The sequence below is a fragment of the Athene noctua genome, chromosome 8 (genome assembly GCF_965140245.1).
Source record: "Athene noctua chromosome 8, bAthNoc1.hap1.1, whole genome shotgun sequence".
NCBI classification, from domain to species: domain Eukaryota; kingdom Metazoa; phylum Chordata; class Aves; order Strigiformes; family Strigidae; genus Athene; species Athene noctua.
In genome coordinates, this window is record NC_134044.1 from 11,501,661 (window position 1) to 11,517,990 (window position 16,330).

A 16,330-nucleotide genomic window follows, 5' to 3' on the forward strand; every position below is an offset into this window, starting at 1 on the left:
TGCTGTACAGCCAGAGCATGGATCATGGGAGAATTTATTGCTCTACTTAAGCTCATATGAATGGTTTCATTTTTTTAAAGTTTATAAGCTGGTCAAATTTGGCAGCGACAAATTGCTGTAGGAACAGCAACACAAATGCCCTTCCTCAACTGCTTCATCTGCCAAATTTAAAGGTTTCTAGTTCAAAGATAGGTCATCTGAGAAAGGAAAAATAGAAGGGCACTAGATTTCTCTAACAGACACACCAAAAATAATAACCCCATAGCTTTGTAATCAGAAACTGTTAAAGTATTTTAGTTAAAATTTAACAAAGGAATGAAAAGAAAGGGGTCAAAAAGAGGCAAAAAACCAGCCTGTAGCAAACACCAGACTGGAAAAATTTTAAATCCAGAAGATTGTTTGAAAACCTGCAAGACACTGATAATGTATTCTCTATGTAATCCCCTTTATAACATGGGATACTAGTAATCCAACTAGTAATATCTTCTATGCCCTTAATTAACTGCTCTTTTAACTTTTCATGACATTCTGAGTTTCGGTCTTGCTTTCTGTAGCCTGCCTGTGCTTTGGGCATGTTCCCATTTTCAAATTTATGTAACAGTTGCATGCCAGTTTGGGGAATTTAACAGTGGTATTTTAAAATTATTATGAACTCCTAACTATTTTTGGCACCCTGGTCACCATTTAAAACTTTTTTGATCTTGAGCTCATTCAGTCAAGATTGATGGCTTGGTTTACTTGCTTTCCAGGGAATTTCTGACACATTTGCCAACAATCCATTATAATATCAGCCCTTGTAATTCTAGATTTTTGGATTGCTGTAGTCCCATATTTCTAGGTACAGCTGAATTGGCTGACCTGTGTATGAACCACTGTTTCTGTATTTTACAGCCCAGTTCAGCTTCTACTCACACAAGTAATTCTGCCGATGTTCTTAATATTAGTTGCTTCATCAAGGATTACTCACACAAGTAAGGCTTGCCAGACTAAGCCCTTAACTAGTAAAACTATCTCTGTAATAAAGAAAATGTGTTTATGCTTTGCTAGATGCTGTTTGATTTTTTTTAATCTAAAAGTTCTTGAGGCACAAGACATTTAATGTAAATGAGAAGCAATTAGATTAACAAGGCTGTGTATTTAGCTATGAACAGCAAATTAACCATTTCACTTCTAAAGCTAGCAACAGTATTTATTGAAAATAGCATTAAGATCTATATTCTCCAATTGGAATACAAATTCCATTCAGTTTTCATTACTGGCTATAATTTCAAAGGTGTTAACCTTCTTTTCAACTATGCTGGCAATATTTAGAATCCTAAGGCTTAGCAGGCAACTTGGTCTCTAATGAATTGCCATTTGGAACTGAACTTTTCCCTCTGCAGCACATGTGTTAATTTGTTATGTTTTCTGTGCAGGACTTGGGATAGCTTCTGCACAACATAGAAAAGAAGTGTCTCACCACTTATGACGAGAAGGAAAGAGTGCATCTGCTACTAAGAAGTCTTCAGCAGAAGAATGTTCTCTTTTTTTGTGACCTCTCTCAATTTAGACACCCCTGTTGCTGCAGATCTCTGTTACAGCAAATGTTGTTTGCAACAATGAAATGTTCTCTTCTAGATTATGCACCAGCAAGGAATCTGTCATGACAGCTTAAATCAGCACCACTTATTTACTGCAAGTAATCATAAATGGTTTCCATTTTTCACTTAAATTTTCAGTAGTTTATAAGAAACTTTCTCAATATTTCCTCAGGCTGAATTTGAAAAAGTGAGTCTGTTGTCTTCTCTAATCATTTATCATAGCCCCAAGTGTTACTTTACTGTGATTTCTGTATATGAGTCACTAATATCCTTCTTGTCCAGGAACTGGTTATGAAGCACACTATAACAGGGTGAGGATACAAAGTACATAGTTGATTACCCTTCTTTATGAAGTATTAATGTAACATAATTTCAGTGTATCCTTCTGAGTATAGCAGACATTAATAATGTTCTCCAACAAAAACAACTGTATAGATGAACTGTTGTTCAATCTAAACATAACAGTCATTGTGAGAAGATTAAGTTAGAATTTGGAGGTTACATTTCTGTGTTCAATCCACCAAAAATCAGTTTTAGGAGAAAACAAAAAACCAACAAAACCAACAACAAAAACCAACCCAAGTTACCTTATCACAATTTGTTAAAACAAATTTATAAGACAAAACTGTCCATAGCAGTCTGCAGGTTTTGTAGAGTAACAGTGGCACTCCATGGTGAAAAGGTAGAACACAGCATAACTGAAGTGAAAGTGACACTTCTGAATTACTGCAAAGTCCTTTTTCTTTCCTAACTTCTGCTATCAGTTACATCAGCTGAGCCGGAATCTGTTTCTGCCTTCTTCCTCACTCATTTTAGATTGTAGCCCAGTTTTCTGAGGTAGCACTTGTGTTACTTTTCAAACATGATGGGAACTGGCTTAATTCTTCTAGTAGTTTAAGAGAACACAGAATCAAAATCATGCTCACAGGTAGGCCTTTTCCATTTTCACTGCTATAAGGGTATTTATGTCTGGTGCTGTCATGTTGCCAGAAGAACTGCACTGTACACCCTTTACCTTTTCTGCCTTGGGATCCAGTTAACCCTTGCAATCCTGGAGGTCCCAAAATTCCATGTCTTCCCTTTTCTCCACGTTCTCCTGGCAATCCCTGAGAACCTGTAGCTCCTGAGAGTGGGGAAAAAAAAAATTTAAAAATCCGTGAATATGCAAATCTATTAAACTGTTGATTTTTTTTTTTTTTTTTTTTTTTTCACGCTATGCAGAACACTGTGTGAAGCAGAGGTGCCTGAAAGTTTCTGGGAAAGTATGAAGAGTTAATGGTTCTTGCTCTCTGAGACTCAGAGCAGACTATTGCTGCTGTCTATAGGTACTGAAATGGCTTTTGATACGTGCCTTTATACGATCTCTGATTTCTCTAGCCTCCTCCATAGAGGTGCCTCCTCAGCGGCATTTTCCTGTTCCGTATCTCTTTTGAGCTGTTACAAAGCACTATTTTTTAAACTTTGGCTTTACCTGGAAATCCAGGTATTCCTGGGTACCCAGGGTCACCCTTAGATCCTGGTCTTCCAGGTTGCCCTTGGATACCTGATGAACCCTTCTCTCCTGGGAATCCACAGAGCCCTTAAAGAAGAAATAAAATAAAATCTAGCATTTATTTGTTTAAAGCTGCCCATTCTTCATCTCATGTTAAGTTTAAAATATAAAAGTTCAGTAAGGGGTTTCTAGACTAGAAAAAGCATTTTATTCAAATATTTCAGATCCTTGCATCTATTTATTAGCAATGAATTATACTGATCTCTCTGGTGATATCTGGAAGAGCAGAAATGGCTAGCAAGAAATAGCCAAGCCAGGTTTTATTCTGGTAAGTATTGAAAAGTTCATTGGTGCTGTACTAGACAAACAGCAGGCTCTACCTCTTATGTTCGTGCTAGCCATGTTGCACATTATGATGCCTCTCCAATGCCTGTGTTTATAACTATAGAAAAATACTGCTCAATATGCACAGAAAGCAGAGCACCCTCCCCACTAACAAAACTTAGAGAAAATTAGTTCTTAAGTCCAATTTTTTCTTCAGTTGGACAGAGATACCTGGTAATCCTGGATCTCCGGGAGGCCCTTTTCGACCACGTGTACCAAGCAGAGGAGTTGGGTCGCCTCTCTTGCCTGTTGAGGTACAATGACTTTCATTTCATGCAAGTGTCCTTTTCATCCACAAAACCAAAGCTGGACAATTTTGTAAGATCAGATAATTTACTCATAGATATTAACAGCTGTAAAAGGAACTCAGAGATCACAGAATGAAAAATGCTTTGGCACATGCAAATTGTCTGCCAGCTCAGTTTGTCTTGAACTACTAACTCAGTTTGTGTTTATTATGATTCCTGGCAGTATTAATGTAAACTTCCTATAATTAAAAAACAACAACAACAACAACAAAAAAAAAACAAACCAAAAAACCCAGAAACAAAAATTATGGGAACTTTCCCAATACCAAAAGTATATACCAGAAATGAGATATTGCATGTTATTGCCTGTAACACTTTATTAAACAGAGAGAACTTATGTAGGTTTGTGGGGTTGTGCAAAATTAATACAGTGTGAGTCTGTTGACTCAGCAAAGACCTTTTAGGGTCTAGCTGGGGACTTTAAGCCAGCACACCACCTTCTTTCTGTCTGTACTGAAGTTCCTGTTTATCAAAGAATCAGTAATTCTGTGCAATTCTGCCTTACATTGTCTGTGTAAATGCCTGACCTCTCCTACCTATTCATGCTGTCTCCAGCTTCAATGTCTGATTTTGCTGTGAAGAGTTAAGAGGAAATATCAATTATGTTAGAATATTTAAAAAATAGTATGTATCTGTATAATACCATACCATAATACCCTAATGATTGCATTTTCTCTTATTTGATTTGACAAATTTTACAGTTTCATGAGTGGATTTTTACATGTGTTTGATGGAATTTTTAAACTCTTTGAGATCTGACATCAGTTTATCTTCTAAATTAAACCTACTTTAATAGGAACAAACTGTTAAAGAATATACTGAAATGCAAATTCTGCCTTCAGGTAAGTCAGACTTGTTTCTAATTAAATTCATGTTTTAATTATTTTCACTTCTGTCCTGCTTCCCCTTTTCAAGTGAGTCCTCACCATCTATCAGAGCGTATGCATCCTAACAATCCTGCTCTTTTCAAAAGCATGTCTATATAAATTCATTACCTTTAGATCCTTTTAGGCCAGTTAGTCCTGGATTTCCAGGGATTCCTGGTAAGCCAAAGTCACCCTGATTTTTTAAAAAACAAAATAAAAGTGTTTGACATATGATATGTGTAGCAGGAATGATCTATAAGAGCATTTGGTTCTCTTACACTGGTAAACGGACCAGCAATCAATATGAATAGCAAAACTGTATCTTAAGCTCAACAGAAAAGCATGCTGTCTTTGTTACATGTCTAACACTGACCACTAACACTTCCAAGAAGCTGTAGATTAGACTTGCTAATCATTTAGAATTTGTGCTTTTATAGTTTATGCTAACTTTTGGCTTGAACAGCTTAAATTCCCCACAGATGGCTTGAGTAATTTGATTTAAAAGGTACCATAAAAATGTACCAAATATTGTTGTATATTACCCAAAATTTACTATGAACATTAACCAGAAATATGATGTAACAGTAAAAATGCAAAGATTTCTCTATTTTTCCTTTTGAGTAATGACCTATATTCAGCAAAACACAGATTATCTCTTCAAAGAAATACAAGACAAGGGAAGATACGTCCCTTTACAAAAAACCAACTGTGCTTTATGCTTCATGTAATCTCACTGCCTGTCTACCTAGCATATAAGTCAGTGAAGAATTTTAGCCTATAACCATATGTGCTCTATGTGTGGTTTTGTATATTTGTTCTTGAGCAGCATTGCTTGCCTGGGTTCCACTTGGTGCAAGCTGTCGGTATGGGCACAGAAGACTTGTTTTGGCTTGTCTATTGGCTTGGCTGCTTCACATAGCAAGATAATAAAGAAGCAGCTATATATTAACTTCATACTTGTGCTGCTGCTACATTATCATCTCTGCAGTAAGTGATTCATCAATCTGTTCTTAGGAATAATGTTAAAGACTTGATTGTGTATCCATTTTTTGTCCCAAGTGCAGTGTAGCCTGGAGTTCCACCAAGTGGCAATATAACAAAATCACAACATGCAGCTAGGAGAGAGGGGAGAGGCCCTTTGCTGACTGACTACAGTTCCTGCTGAAGTGTAATCAAAGCGTTGAAGTGTTGCATTAAGGAAGTTATCTTTCCTATCATACAGACAATCTCTTCCCAGAAGGAACATCTAATGGGTAAGTACAAAAGGAGTACCCTTCATCATATTTCTCGGAGGCAGGAGATAATTGCAAAGTCCAGGACAGATCACTACCACTTTGTTTACCTGGTCACCTGGTTGTCCTTGAAAACCTGTAATTCCTTCAAAGCCTTTTGGTCCTGGGAAACCCCGTGATCCTGGAAAGCCCATCAGTCCAGTGTCACCATGGTCACCTGGCAGTCCTGGGACACCATTCCTCCCTGGAAATCCTGGCATGCCTCTGAAACCAGTATTGCCTTTTTCACCTGAAGTTTTGTAGAACAAGATAATGACCAATATAGTCAAGCCATTATTTGACACTTATTTTGAATATGGCTATGCTTTTACACTTTGTGTATCATCTTAGTAATTGTCCAAAGAAAGCAGCTTGCTAGTTTAAGAATCTATAGACACAATAAAACTGCTGGAAGTTACTGCAGCTATGAGTCCAGACCTGTGAAAAACACCAGTGATTTATATCAGCTTTCTTTTATGAATTTACCTCTTTCACCTCTAAATCCGTTCTCACCAGGAAACCCTGGTTCCCCCTTTTTTCCTTTCTCAAGACGGATGTTAATGCAGCCACTGTCTCCTGGAGGCCCTCTTTCACCTTTGAACCAAACATATGGAATGTAAGTAAATCCTCATGAGTGACATGTCCTGAAAATTAATTTTAGTGACAACTTCCCTAACAGAGAAAGCCTTCAAATACTAATGCAGTTCTCAGTTGTTTCAGCAGGCTCACTGCTAACAGAATTTATTATCCTTCTCTTGCTTTTTAGTTAACCCAGTAGTAACTCAGGTGATGTTAAATCAGAATTACTCCCTGCTTGTCTGGAATATGAAAGATGGCAATTGTATTGTCGACTCCACAGTGTACTGTCTGTGATTGCACCTTGGAGATGGTTATTCTCTTTCCTGTATTAGTATTTAGAGATTATTTCCTGTACATTTCACATAGATTGAAGAACACAGATGTGTACAGGACAAAATTCAAGGTTTGTTTGAATAAGTGATCTTACTCTGATTTAGTGGTAAATGAACCTATTGATTGGAGTGAAATTAATTTTTCTTTAGTTATTTTTCATTATGTGAAATAAGTGAGATAACTGGATTTAGTATTTTAGTATCTCTGAAAACAGAACTGAATATACCCTTATAACAAGAAGAAAAAGTAAATACATTCCTAGCACAGTTTAATCATAGCGGTAATGTAACTAGAGAGTGAAGGGGATTTTTACAAACCTTTTATTCCCATATCCCCACATTCTCCACTAGGCCCAGGTGGACCCACTTTTCCTTCTTCACCTTTTACACCAGAGATTCCCATTGGGCCTTGTGTTCCTGGGAGTCCTGGGAATCCTTGGGGTCCTTGAATGCCTTTGCTTCCTGGTAATATTAAATGTTTTATTTACATATTCAGTCTGCTGTGCTGTTGCTGTCATATTCAAAAGAGGAGCATGAAGCAAAAGGCAGGAAGTTTAGTAGGACTCCTTAGGAAATCAGCAAGGCTAGAGAACAGTAGTTGGAGCATGGCTTCATGCCAAGATCAAACTTGTCTAGAAATCCAGATTGCTTTAAAACAAACATCTTCCCCGCTCCCTGCTGCCACCCCTGGAGATTTAGGCTACACTTACTACTAAAGCAGTTATCCCCAACACATTTTAAATACAATAAATGCATAGCCTTACGTACCACCAGGTTTTGCATGTGGTTACCAGAAATCGTGACTCCTACTCTCCAGATGACAGAGAGGAAAACAGAATTTTGCTACAGTTACTCAGAACTTTTGCCTGTTAGCCAGTGATGATTTGGGACCAAGGTCACATTTTTTTGTAAGTATTTGACATAATGTGAAGCTATTTCTCTGCTTACTCATAGAATCATAGAATCATTTAGGTTGGAAAAGACCTTAAAGATCATCAAGTCCAATCATTAACTTAGCACTGCCAAGTCCACCACTAAACCATGTCCCTGAACACCACATGTATACATCTTTTCAATACCTCCAGGGATGGTGACTCAACCACTTCTCTGGGCAGCCTGTCCAGACACTTGTGTGTGTCTAAGTCATGTAGCAGGTTGCAAACTATTTCCCCTTGAATTACGGGGGTTTCATTCTGCTCCCCATTCCTGTCTTCCAGCTCTGGGTGGTGGGTACCCAGAGAACAACTGGTGTTACTATCAAAAATGGAAGTAAAGAATGCATTAAGTACCTCAGCCTTTCCTCATCCTTTGTCACTTGTTTCCCCCTGCATCCAATAAAGGATAGATTCTCCTTAGCCCTCCTCTTGTTGCTAATGTATTTACAGAAATATTTTTTACTGTCTTTTACAGCAGCAGCCAGATTAAGTTCTGGTTGGGTTTTGGCCCTCCTAATTTTCTCCCTGATTAACCTTATGACATCCTTGTAGTCTTCCTGAGTTGCCTGCCCCTTCTTCCAAAGCTCATAAACTCTTTTCCTGATTTCCAGGAAAAGCTCTCTGTTCAGCCAAGCCAGTGGTCTTCCCTGCCAGCTTGTCTTCTGGCACATGGAGACATCCTGCTTCTGCTCCTTTAAGATTTTCTCCTTGAAGAATGTCCAGCCTTCCTGGACTCCTCTGCCCTTCAGGACTGCCTCCCTCCTAAGGCACTCTGTCAACCGGTCTCCTAAACAGGCTGAAGTCTGCCCTCCAGATGCCCAAGGTAGCAGTTCTGCTGACGCCCCTTCTTACTTCTCCACGAATCCAGTACTCATCAGTATACAGTCACAGACTGCATCATTAAAGGATATTGTCTGGACATAACAAAAAGTATATTGTTCTTATTATAGCATATTATAACAACAACCTATTACAAATAGTCAGGAAATAATACAAGGAAATATGTCAGTGTTGTAAAACAAGTAAAGCACCAGGATGCATCAAACTACTTCTATCCCTTTGTATTGTAAGAGAAAGAACAAAGGATGCTGTTATTGCTTCTACTCTCTTGCAGGGTGTTGTTCTCAAAGCTGGAAAGGGAGGAGTGTGCAAAGTACTTCCTAGCTTTAATAGCAGTAGAAATAGCTCCCTCTACAAGTGAAGTTAGAGATGAGGTGGTTTGTGGGATGTTTAACATACCTGTTTCTCCTGGGAAACCAGGTGGTCCTTTATTGCCTGGAAGTCCCGGATGTCCTCGGGAGCCTGGAGGACCTGGGGGACCTTGTGAGCCAGAAGAGCCTTTAAGACCTTTGACTCCAGGTGGCCCAGCTAGGCCCCTATCTCCCCTCTGACCTTTGAAGCCTGGTAAGCCTGAGAAAGAGTTTTATTTGTGTATGTAAATGCAGGAAAAGGGCTCAGCAATTGTATCCAAAAAGTAGAAAGTGATAGATTTTGGTATAAATATAAACATCATCAAACATGGCAAAATAACTTGGAAATTTTGCTACCATGCTGGCTCTGCCTAGATTTTTCACCTGAAATGTTTGTTTTCTTATATTTCTTTAGTAAGAGACCTATCATTAGAAGCACCCTGTGAAAAATCCCTACTAATTCATAAATACTTTTGATATATATGTCTCCTACCTCTCCCTAAATAACATTTCCATTTAAGAATAAGAAAGATAAAAGTATCACAGTAATGACAGGAGCTCAGTAAGTTACTGAGGACAACAGAGATAAGAAATAACAGAATAACTTAACAGAGTAGCAGAATAAGAGATAACTCTTCTGTTTATTACCTGACAGTGAACACACTGTGACTTGGCCAGTTAAGGAACCGTACGGGAAGGGCAGAAAAGTTGGGAAACATCTGAGATGCACACTATATATTCCTTCAGGAAATGTGCAATACGTAATGTACACCCTCACTAATGAGCAGCACCCGTCTTAGAGCTGTGTCGTGTACCTTGAGGTCCTGGCAGGCCCATGACACCTCTGAGGCCTGGTGGCCCTGGTAAGGCCGTGTCACATGGTGAACCAGGGAAGCCTGGACAGCCCGGTGCTCCTGTGTCACCTTCTGGGCCTCTAAAACCTTTGGCACCTGGAAATCCTGGGGTACCAGGCTGTCCTGGAAACAAAAGATATTGTGAAGTGTTTTACTTCCATTACTATCCCTCAGAATTCCCAGCTGTAATTTTGAAATGAACATGTTCGTTATTGTAATATCCTTCTTAACCTCTAGTTTTTGCATAGTTTGTTTTTGCATAGTTTGTGCAAACCGATGCTTTTCTGCAATTTAGAATTGGCTGCTGTGGAGAGCATCTTTCTTTAAGGAACACCTACAGGTGAGGATGACTTTATGGCACAAAAAGCTAGTTTCTGATGCACAGGAGCAGAACGGAAGGAGCTCACTGGCCTGCACCAGCTACACAGCACTGGGGTCAGTTCGATAGTCAGTCAGTGGGGTCCCTGCACAGAAAGGGGGGTGTGCCTGCTTAGGGCTAGGCAAAAGACAACCGATAAAAGGAGACAGCAACATCTGCTGTGAAGTGGGAAGGAAGTGGCACTGTGGAGACACCTGCAGCAACCAGCAAAACTTCCCTGCAGAAATGATGAGTGCAGTGCCCAAGATGCTGAGGATTATATTGTATAACTCTGGGCAAACGAGTTCACCCCCCCCTCTCCCTGAATGTTCTCCCACCTTTTGCCACTCTTTTCAGATTTGAGTAAGTGCTCCGAGGCAGGGACTATCTGTGTGGCAGGGTGGGAGGCCCTAAGCAGCAGGTAACAGTAGTAAGAATATGAAGCTGCGCTGTTACTTCATGGACTTGGGTAAAGGCATCTTCCCCTTCCTGCAGAGCAGATCTCCTCAGGGGCTGATCAACCTTAACTGTAAACATGTAAACATAAAACCAGGGTGTACCCTTCACAGTCACTATTATAGATCCAGATAAAAGTTTTATCTGAATCAGGACTGACTTTGCTCAGATTTTCTCCTCTGAACATATGGAAATGCTTCATAAAAACTGGCTCATACCTCGAAGCCCAGGAATGCCTGGATCACCCCTTGCTCCTTGTGAACCAGGGGGTCCTGGCAGTCCCCTGCTGCCTGGGATTCCCGGAGGTCCATATGTAGTATCGCCTGGAACACCCTTCTGACCGTCTATGCCAGGTGGACCTGGAGGGCCTTTTTTACCATCAACTGTAGATCCTCTTTCACCTTCATCACCAGGATCACCAGCTTTGCCTCGAAAGCCTGTTGATAGGATTTTAAAATTTAAATGGGGCATAATTCAGAAGTTGTGGGTTGTTTTCCCTCCAAAACCGTGGAATATTCTAATGCAAATTTAACCAGAATTAAATTATTTTGCAAGGAAGGATAACATCATATGTTAAATTCAAGTTTCTCATTTACAGCTAATGACACATGAGGATCAAAGGAAGTAAACATTCCTATGGGCAGGACAGCAGTTTTCTTTGGGGCAGCATCTATCCTGTGTACTGCACTCTTGTCCAGTTCAATCCCTTTGCTAAAATGGTACTAATTGTTCTCAGTTTTCCGAGAATATTTCCTCTCTGGACACTGAACTTTCCACCTGCAATGCTGGAGGAAAGAAAGAGAAACTGGTAAAGATTCCTCTTCCATTAGCTTTCATTGAAATGTCCTTCCTATTCTTTTCTACCATGGTAGCTACCTTACCCTGCATGTATGCATAACACCTTGACCAGCAAGTCTCCTGGATTCAGAAAAGCACAATTCACCTTCTGGCCCAGGGATTCCTGCTCCTGGCCTGCCTCGATGGCCTTTTTGCCCGTGAAAGCCATTTAGTCCAGGATGACCGGGGAGTCCTTTAAAACCCTTTGGTCCTGGAGACAGAAAGAAAATATGTAAAAAACTCAGAGCTCTAAAATGTGTGGTCTAAGGAAACAGTATTGCATCTTTATCCATACATATTCATGTGCTTTGAAGACAAGTGGATTTCATCTGCTTCTAACATTATGGGCAAGAGCCACCACCCAAGTCACAACCAAATACATGGTTGCTGTTTTTCTAAATGGACTTCCTCCCTAATCCATAAACAGCAGACCACAAATTACCAGAGTAAATTAGAAAAAAAATAATCTCCTATAACATTTTGATGTTACATGAAATCAACTGTATCAACTCAAATTCTTGTATTCTCCTGCTATATGCTGCTTCTGGCATGGTGCAGAGGTGCTTAACACACTAATCCTTGTTCTTTCATGTCTCTATAAATTTTAGCTACCACCCACAATACTGCATCAAGGAGCTGTGTAATACCATATTAAGCAGCTTGAAAATCCAGTATCTCCAGTTGTTCTGATCAGGATTTTCTGGGGTATTTCAAATGTTTTAGAGATGATCACAAGCAACATTTTGCCAGTTCCTGGAGGAGTTCTTTGAATTTAAATAAAGTTGAACGAGTTGAAGTAATGGTACTACATATTCAGATTTTAGGGTTCAACTGCAACTTGCCATGAGCAATACAGTTTTAGAAATTACAGGCTTGCAGCATATCTTTGCCTTGCACACCTCTTTTTCCCAGTATCCAGATATACATATTCTAGTTCTTATCCAATGCCAGCCATCTGCGTATTTTACAGACTCTCTCATGCATTTTATCTGAGGCAGGATAGAGTTTCAAGCTACCTTCATTCATTCATTTCTACAGAGGCAGCCTGCACACCTCCTGATCATGCAAACTGCTGTCATCTGGCCCTTAATTCTATTAATGAGTATATTCCCATGTATTTGAAGTTTTACATTTTGAGACATGTATCTGTTGAAAAACTGAAATAATATATCTTTTTAGGACAGCTTCTTTTTTATTATAAGCAACTTAAAACTCTATTTCAGTTAAACCCAAAAATTCTCCCATCTGTAAACATACCTTGAACACCTTTAAAACCGGGAGGACCTGGACTTCCAGGGTATGGTAATGTAATGAAGACAGTCTCACCTGAAGCAAGAGGGAGAAAGAAACTGGCCTATTTTATTTTAGAATAAATGAAGTCTGAACATTCACTGTAATATTTCTGTGGAACTAACCAACCAGATGTGCAAAGGTAAAGAGAAGGGCCTGTTTATGCATATTGTTATTTCTGTATTACTTAAGGTTTGATGAAGAATTTTAAAATATACTTTTCTTGACACTTATTTTGTAGAGAATTTTGTAGAGAATGGTAATGATTCAAATTATTGTAATACAGTTGTATTCTGTAAAGACAAAGATTTTTTTTTTTACTTGACTCAGAAATTTGTCTTTACAATAGTCTCTGTTGCAAGAAAAATACTATTTTCATCTCAACTCTATGTACATTTCTGGTTTACACATACTGCTATCACTGTACTTTTTTTTTTTTTGGTAGGAATTTCTTGAAAACCAAAAAACAGAACAAACCTTACGTATGAGTTGTATTTTCCTGCTCCTTCAGCAAAAAAACATTGCCTTGCAAATCCTCACACTCAGGAATACTCTTAACTCCAGAAAATAATTTCTCTGATAGTCTGCAAGTGTCACTTTTCAGGTTTAAGACCCCTAGCAATTTATATTCTCACCAGTGTCTGCTGCTAAGTGCTGACAGTATTGTACCTTTCAGTGGCCATGTTTCACATGACCACTGAGCTTGCCAAAATTAATTTTCACTATAAATGGGTAACAGTATATATAATATATATGTGAAAAATGGATGCTAACAAACATGTATTTTGTTATTTAATTCTTAATGTAAACATTCAAAATTACCTTTCTGGCCCTTTGGACCAGGTGGCCCAACATTACCAGTATCACCAAAGTCCCCAGGGCTACCTCGGACTCCTGGAGGGCCAGGAAACCCCAAACCAGGCAATCCCATCTGTCCTTTTACCCCAGGAAGTCCTGGAACCCCAGGGAATCCTTTATCGCCTGGCAGTGGTACTCCAGAATCACCCTAAAAGAAAGAAATTGTTGATAAAAAAATAACAGGACCTAATTTCTTTCTTCCCTTTGATTATCAAAAGCCATGTTAGAGAATTATCTGCAGAAACAACTCTTCCACAATTAAGTGACTACATGGATGATACTAGTTTTAAATATTCAAAGTCAATGGGAATAAAGGGTAGAGTTTTGTGGGGTTTTCAGGAATATTAAAATAAACAGTTAATACTTTCAAGGAAATAATTTTTCAACAGATAAAAACTATGATTTTTGATTTAGGCTAACATAAAATTATAGAAGTGGTTAATCTGCTAGGAATGTGGAATAAAATGGTACTTTTCATTAAGTAGCTAGTCCTGTCATAAGACAATACGTTAACTGAAATGGAAGAAAAATCTGAGAAAGTCAGATGTACCTCAGCTCCTTTTTCCCCAGGCAATCCTAGTTCCCCATCTCTGCCATTGTTACCTCTTTGGCCTGGAAATCCTGGAACCCCACTAGGACCTCTTTCACCTTTTATTCCTTAAAGCAATTTGAAAAAAATGAAGTATAATATTTGCAGTAAGTTTTGGGATTTTTTATTTTTGCTCAGATAAATGCTGGGTAACCATTCATCATATCTGTATGATAATTTCCAATTCCTGAATTTACATTTCCTTAATGAAGTATTTTAGATTTAGGAAGGCAATATGTACTTGGACACCTTATGGAACAACTTGGGTCTCTCTGTGAAAGACATGTTTACAGGCACCACAAGAATGTGGCTTTTGTTCACGCTATATACAGAGTGAAACTATTTTGTTATTGAAATCAGTCAGGGTTTTATTCTGGATTTCAGTGAAATCAGAATATAGCAATGCCATGTGATGCAGAATATTTGCATCAATATTCCCAAAAGGTTTTTATTTTATTTATTACCTCCAGACTTCTCTTGCACTAATATTTTTGAAAATGTAATTTCTGCATAAAGGACAATAAAACTATTCTAACCTAAAGATTCATTTTGCTGGGTCAAGAAATCCTTTGCAAATAAACAGCAAATGTTTTGTCCTGCTCCAATATTTGTAAACAAACATAGGCATCCAAAGCTAAGCTAACTTTTCCAAACAATAAGATGGACAATCTTTTGTCTGAATAACTAGTTTAGCATTTCTAAATTTTGCCATCAGATTGCTGTAATTTGTTGTTCTCTGTTTCTTTTGCTTTTGCAAATCATAACCGTAACTGTGGAGAACTTTTGATCTATTTAATTACAAGAATTTCAGTTGTGCAACTGGTGACCTATTGTTTCTCTTCAATGCCCGGTCAAGAGTAATTTTTAGAAATAGGAGCAGGAATCTGAATAGCCATTGAGACTGAGTTTTTCCCGAGACGGATGTTGATGGTTTAAGTTGAGATAACAGCTGGGATACTGGCATATGTCACTCAAGGAGGTGGCTTCTGTGCAATAATAGTTTTTCATGCTTTCATGTTAATTGTATTCTGCTTAGTCTTTGCTATACAGACCTCTGTGAACCCTATCAATCATATGACATGAAAAGTCATTTGTTAGCATTAATAACAAGCTGTTAGAACCCTTTTATGGCTCAACTATAAAGTAAAAAATACAAAACACTGTGTTGATTTTGTGTTTAGCAAGAAGATGAGCAAGATGGTACCAACAAAGCAGTTTGGATAAACATGACTTCAGTAACTCACCAAACTAATGACTTTAATATTAAAGAGTAGATGAATATGGTTTTCTCACACTATTGCCTAGGCATTGTATAGGAAACAAAAAGGCTAATGAAAAAACTTGTGTTTACCTTTTATTCTAACTGTTCCTGGATCACCTTTCTCTCCTTTTTCGCCATGTTGTCCAGCAGAACCAGGTATCCCCTTACCATTGACAAAAAACCAAACCAAAACAAAATTTGTCAGTTAGCTCCAGCAAGAAATCAGTGTGGGAATCGAGGGGAAAATTAGATATCTATCTCTGGCTCTTGCATTGTTTCCCCCAACCAGACCAATTAAAGTAACATGCCAAAAGAAATGCTTGTCTTTTGATGACTTATAAAGAGGTGTGTGAACGGCCGCTGGCCTTTTCACCTGACTGCCAAATGCACAGATGCACAGCTGCAAGAAATTTTAATGCTAGAAAAATTGGACCCATCGGTGTATATAGCTGTGGCTGTAAATGCAAGAATATTAAGATACAAACGATTCACAAACTCTTCCCACTGCAGACTTCAACCCACAATCCACTGAGGCTGCACAGGAGGGGAATCACTGGAGGGCAGTGCCTGCTGGATGAGGTTGTCCTCCCAGAAGTGACCGTGGCAGTAGGTAAGTGGTGCTTTTTTTACTGAGTGAAAGCCCACAAAGCTGCCAATAAAAATTTTTATCTATGTCTAGTTACGTACCTGGTATTGTCAGAAGAATCTATGACTTGACGGGTTTAGAAGGGAAAAGAAATACTTTTCTATATTTTTATGCTGATTTGTACTCTCAGCTCTCTAAACTGAGTGTGGTCTGCATATCATCATTGGTGAGGGGCTGATCTTGCAACAGCACATGTGGGTAAATATATTTTACCATGTGAAATTTACATAGAAGGCCACTAAGG

At 38.7% G+C, this 16,330-nt stretch overlaps 1 protein-coding gene across 1 annotated transcript in view; it reads right to left on the reverse strand.

The window, feature by feature from the left end:
- Positions 1–16,330, reverse strand: part of COL4A4 (collagen type IV alpha 4 chain) — a 69,751-nt gene that overhangs the window by 14,287 nt on the left and 39,134 nt on the right. The window contains exons 22-36 of the mRNA XM_074911768.1: positions 15,531–15,603; positions 14,141–14,247; positions 13,555–13,738; positions 12,700–12,768; positions 11,549–11,653; positions 10,824–11,042; positions 9,753–9,914; positions 8,987–9,157; positions 7,131–7,274; positions 6,388–6,495; positions 5,973–6,151; positions 4,760–4,823; positions 3,628–3,702; positions 3,052–3,159; positions 2,596–2,703 (exon numbers count right to left, since the gene is read on the reverse strand). Of these exons, the coding sequence (XP_074767869.1) occupies positions 2,596–2,703; positions 3,052–3,159; positions 3,628–3,702; positions 4,760–4,823; positions 5,973–6,151; positions 6,388–6,495; positions 7,131–7,274; positions 8,987–9,157; positions 9,753–9,914; positions 10,824–11,042; positions 11,549–11,653; positions 12,700–12,768; positions 13,555–13,738; positions 14,141–14,247; positions 15,531–15,603 (1,876 nt within the window). The remainder of the gene's footprint in view (positions 1–2,595; positions 2,704–3,051; positions 3,160–3,627; positions 3,703–4,759; positions 4,824–5,972; positions 6,152–6,387; positions 6,496–7,130; positions 7,275–8,986; positions 9,158–9,752; positions 9,915–10,823; positions 11,043–11,548; positions 11,654–12,699; positions 12,769–13,554; positions 13,739–14,140; positions 14,248–15,530; positions 15,604–16,330) is intronic.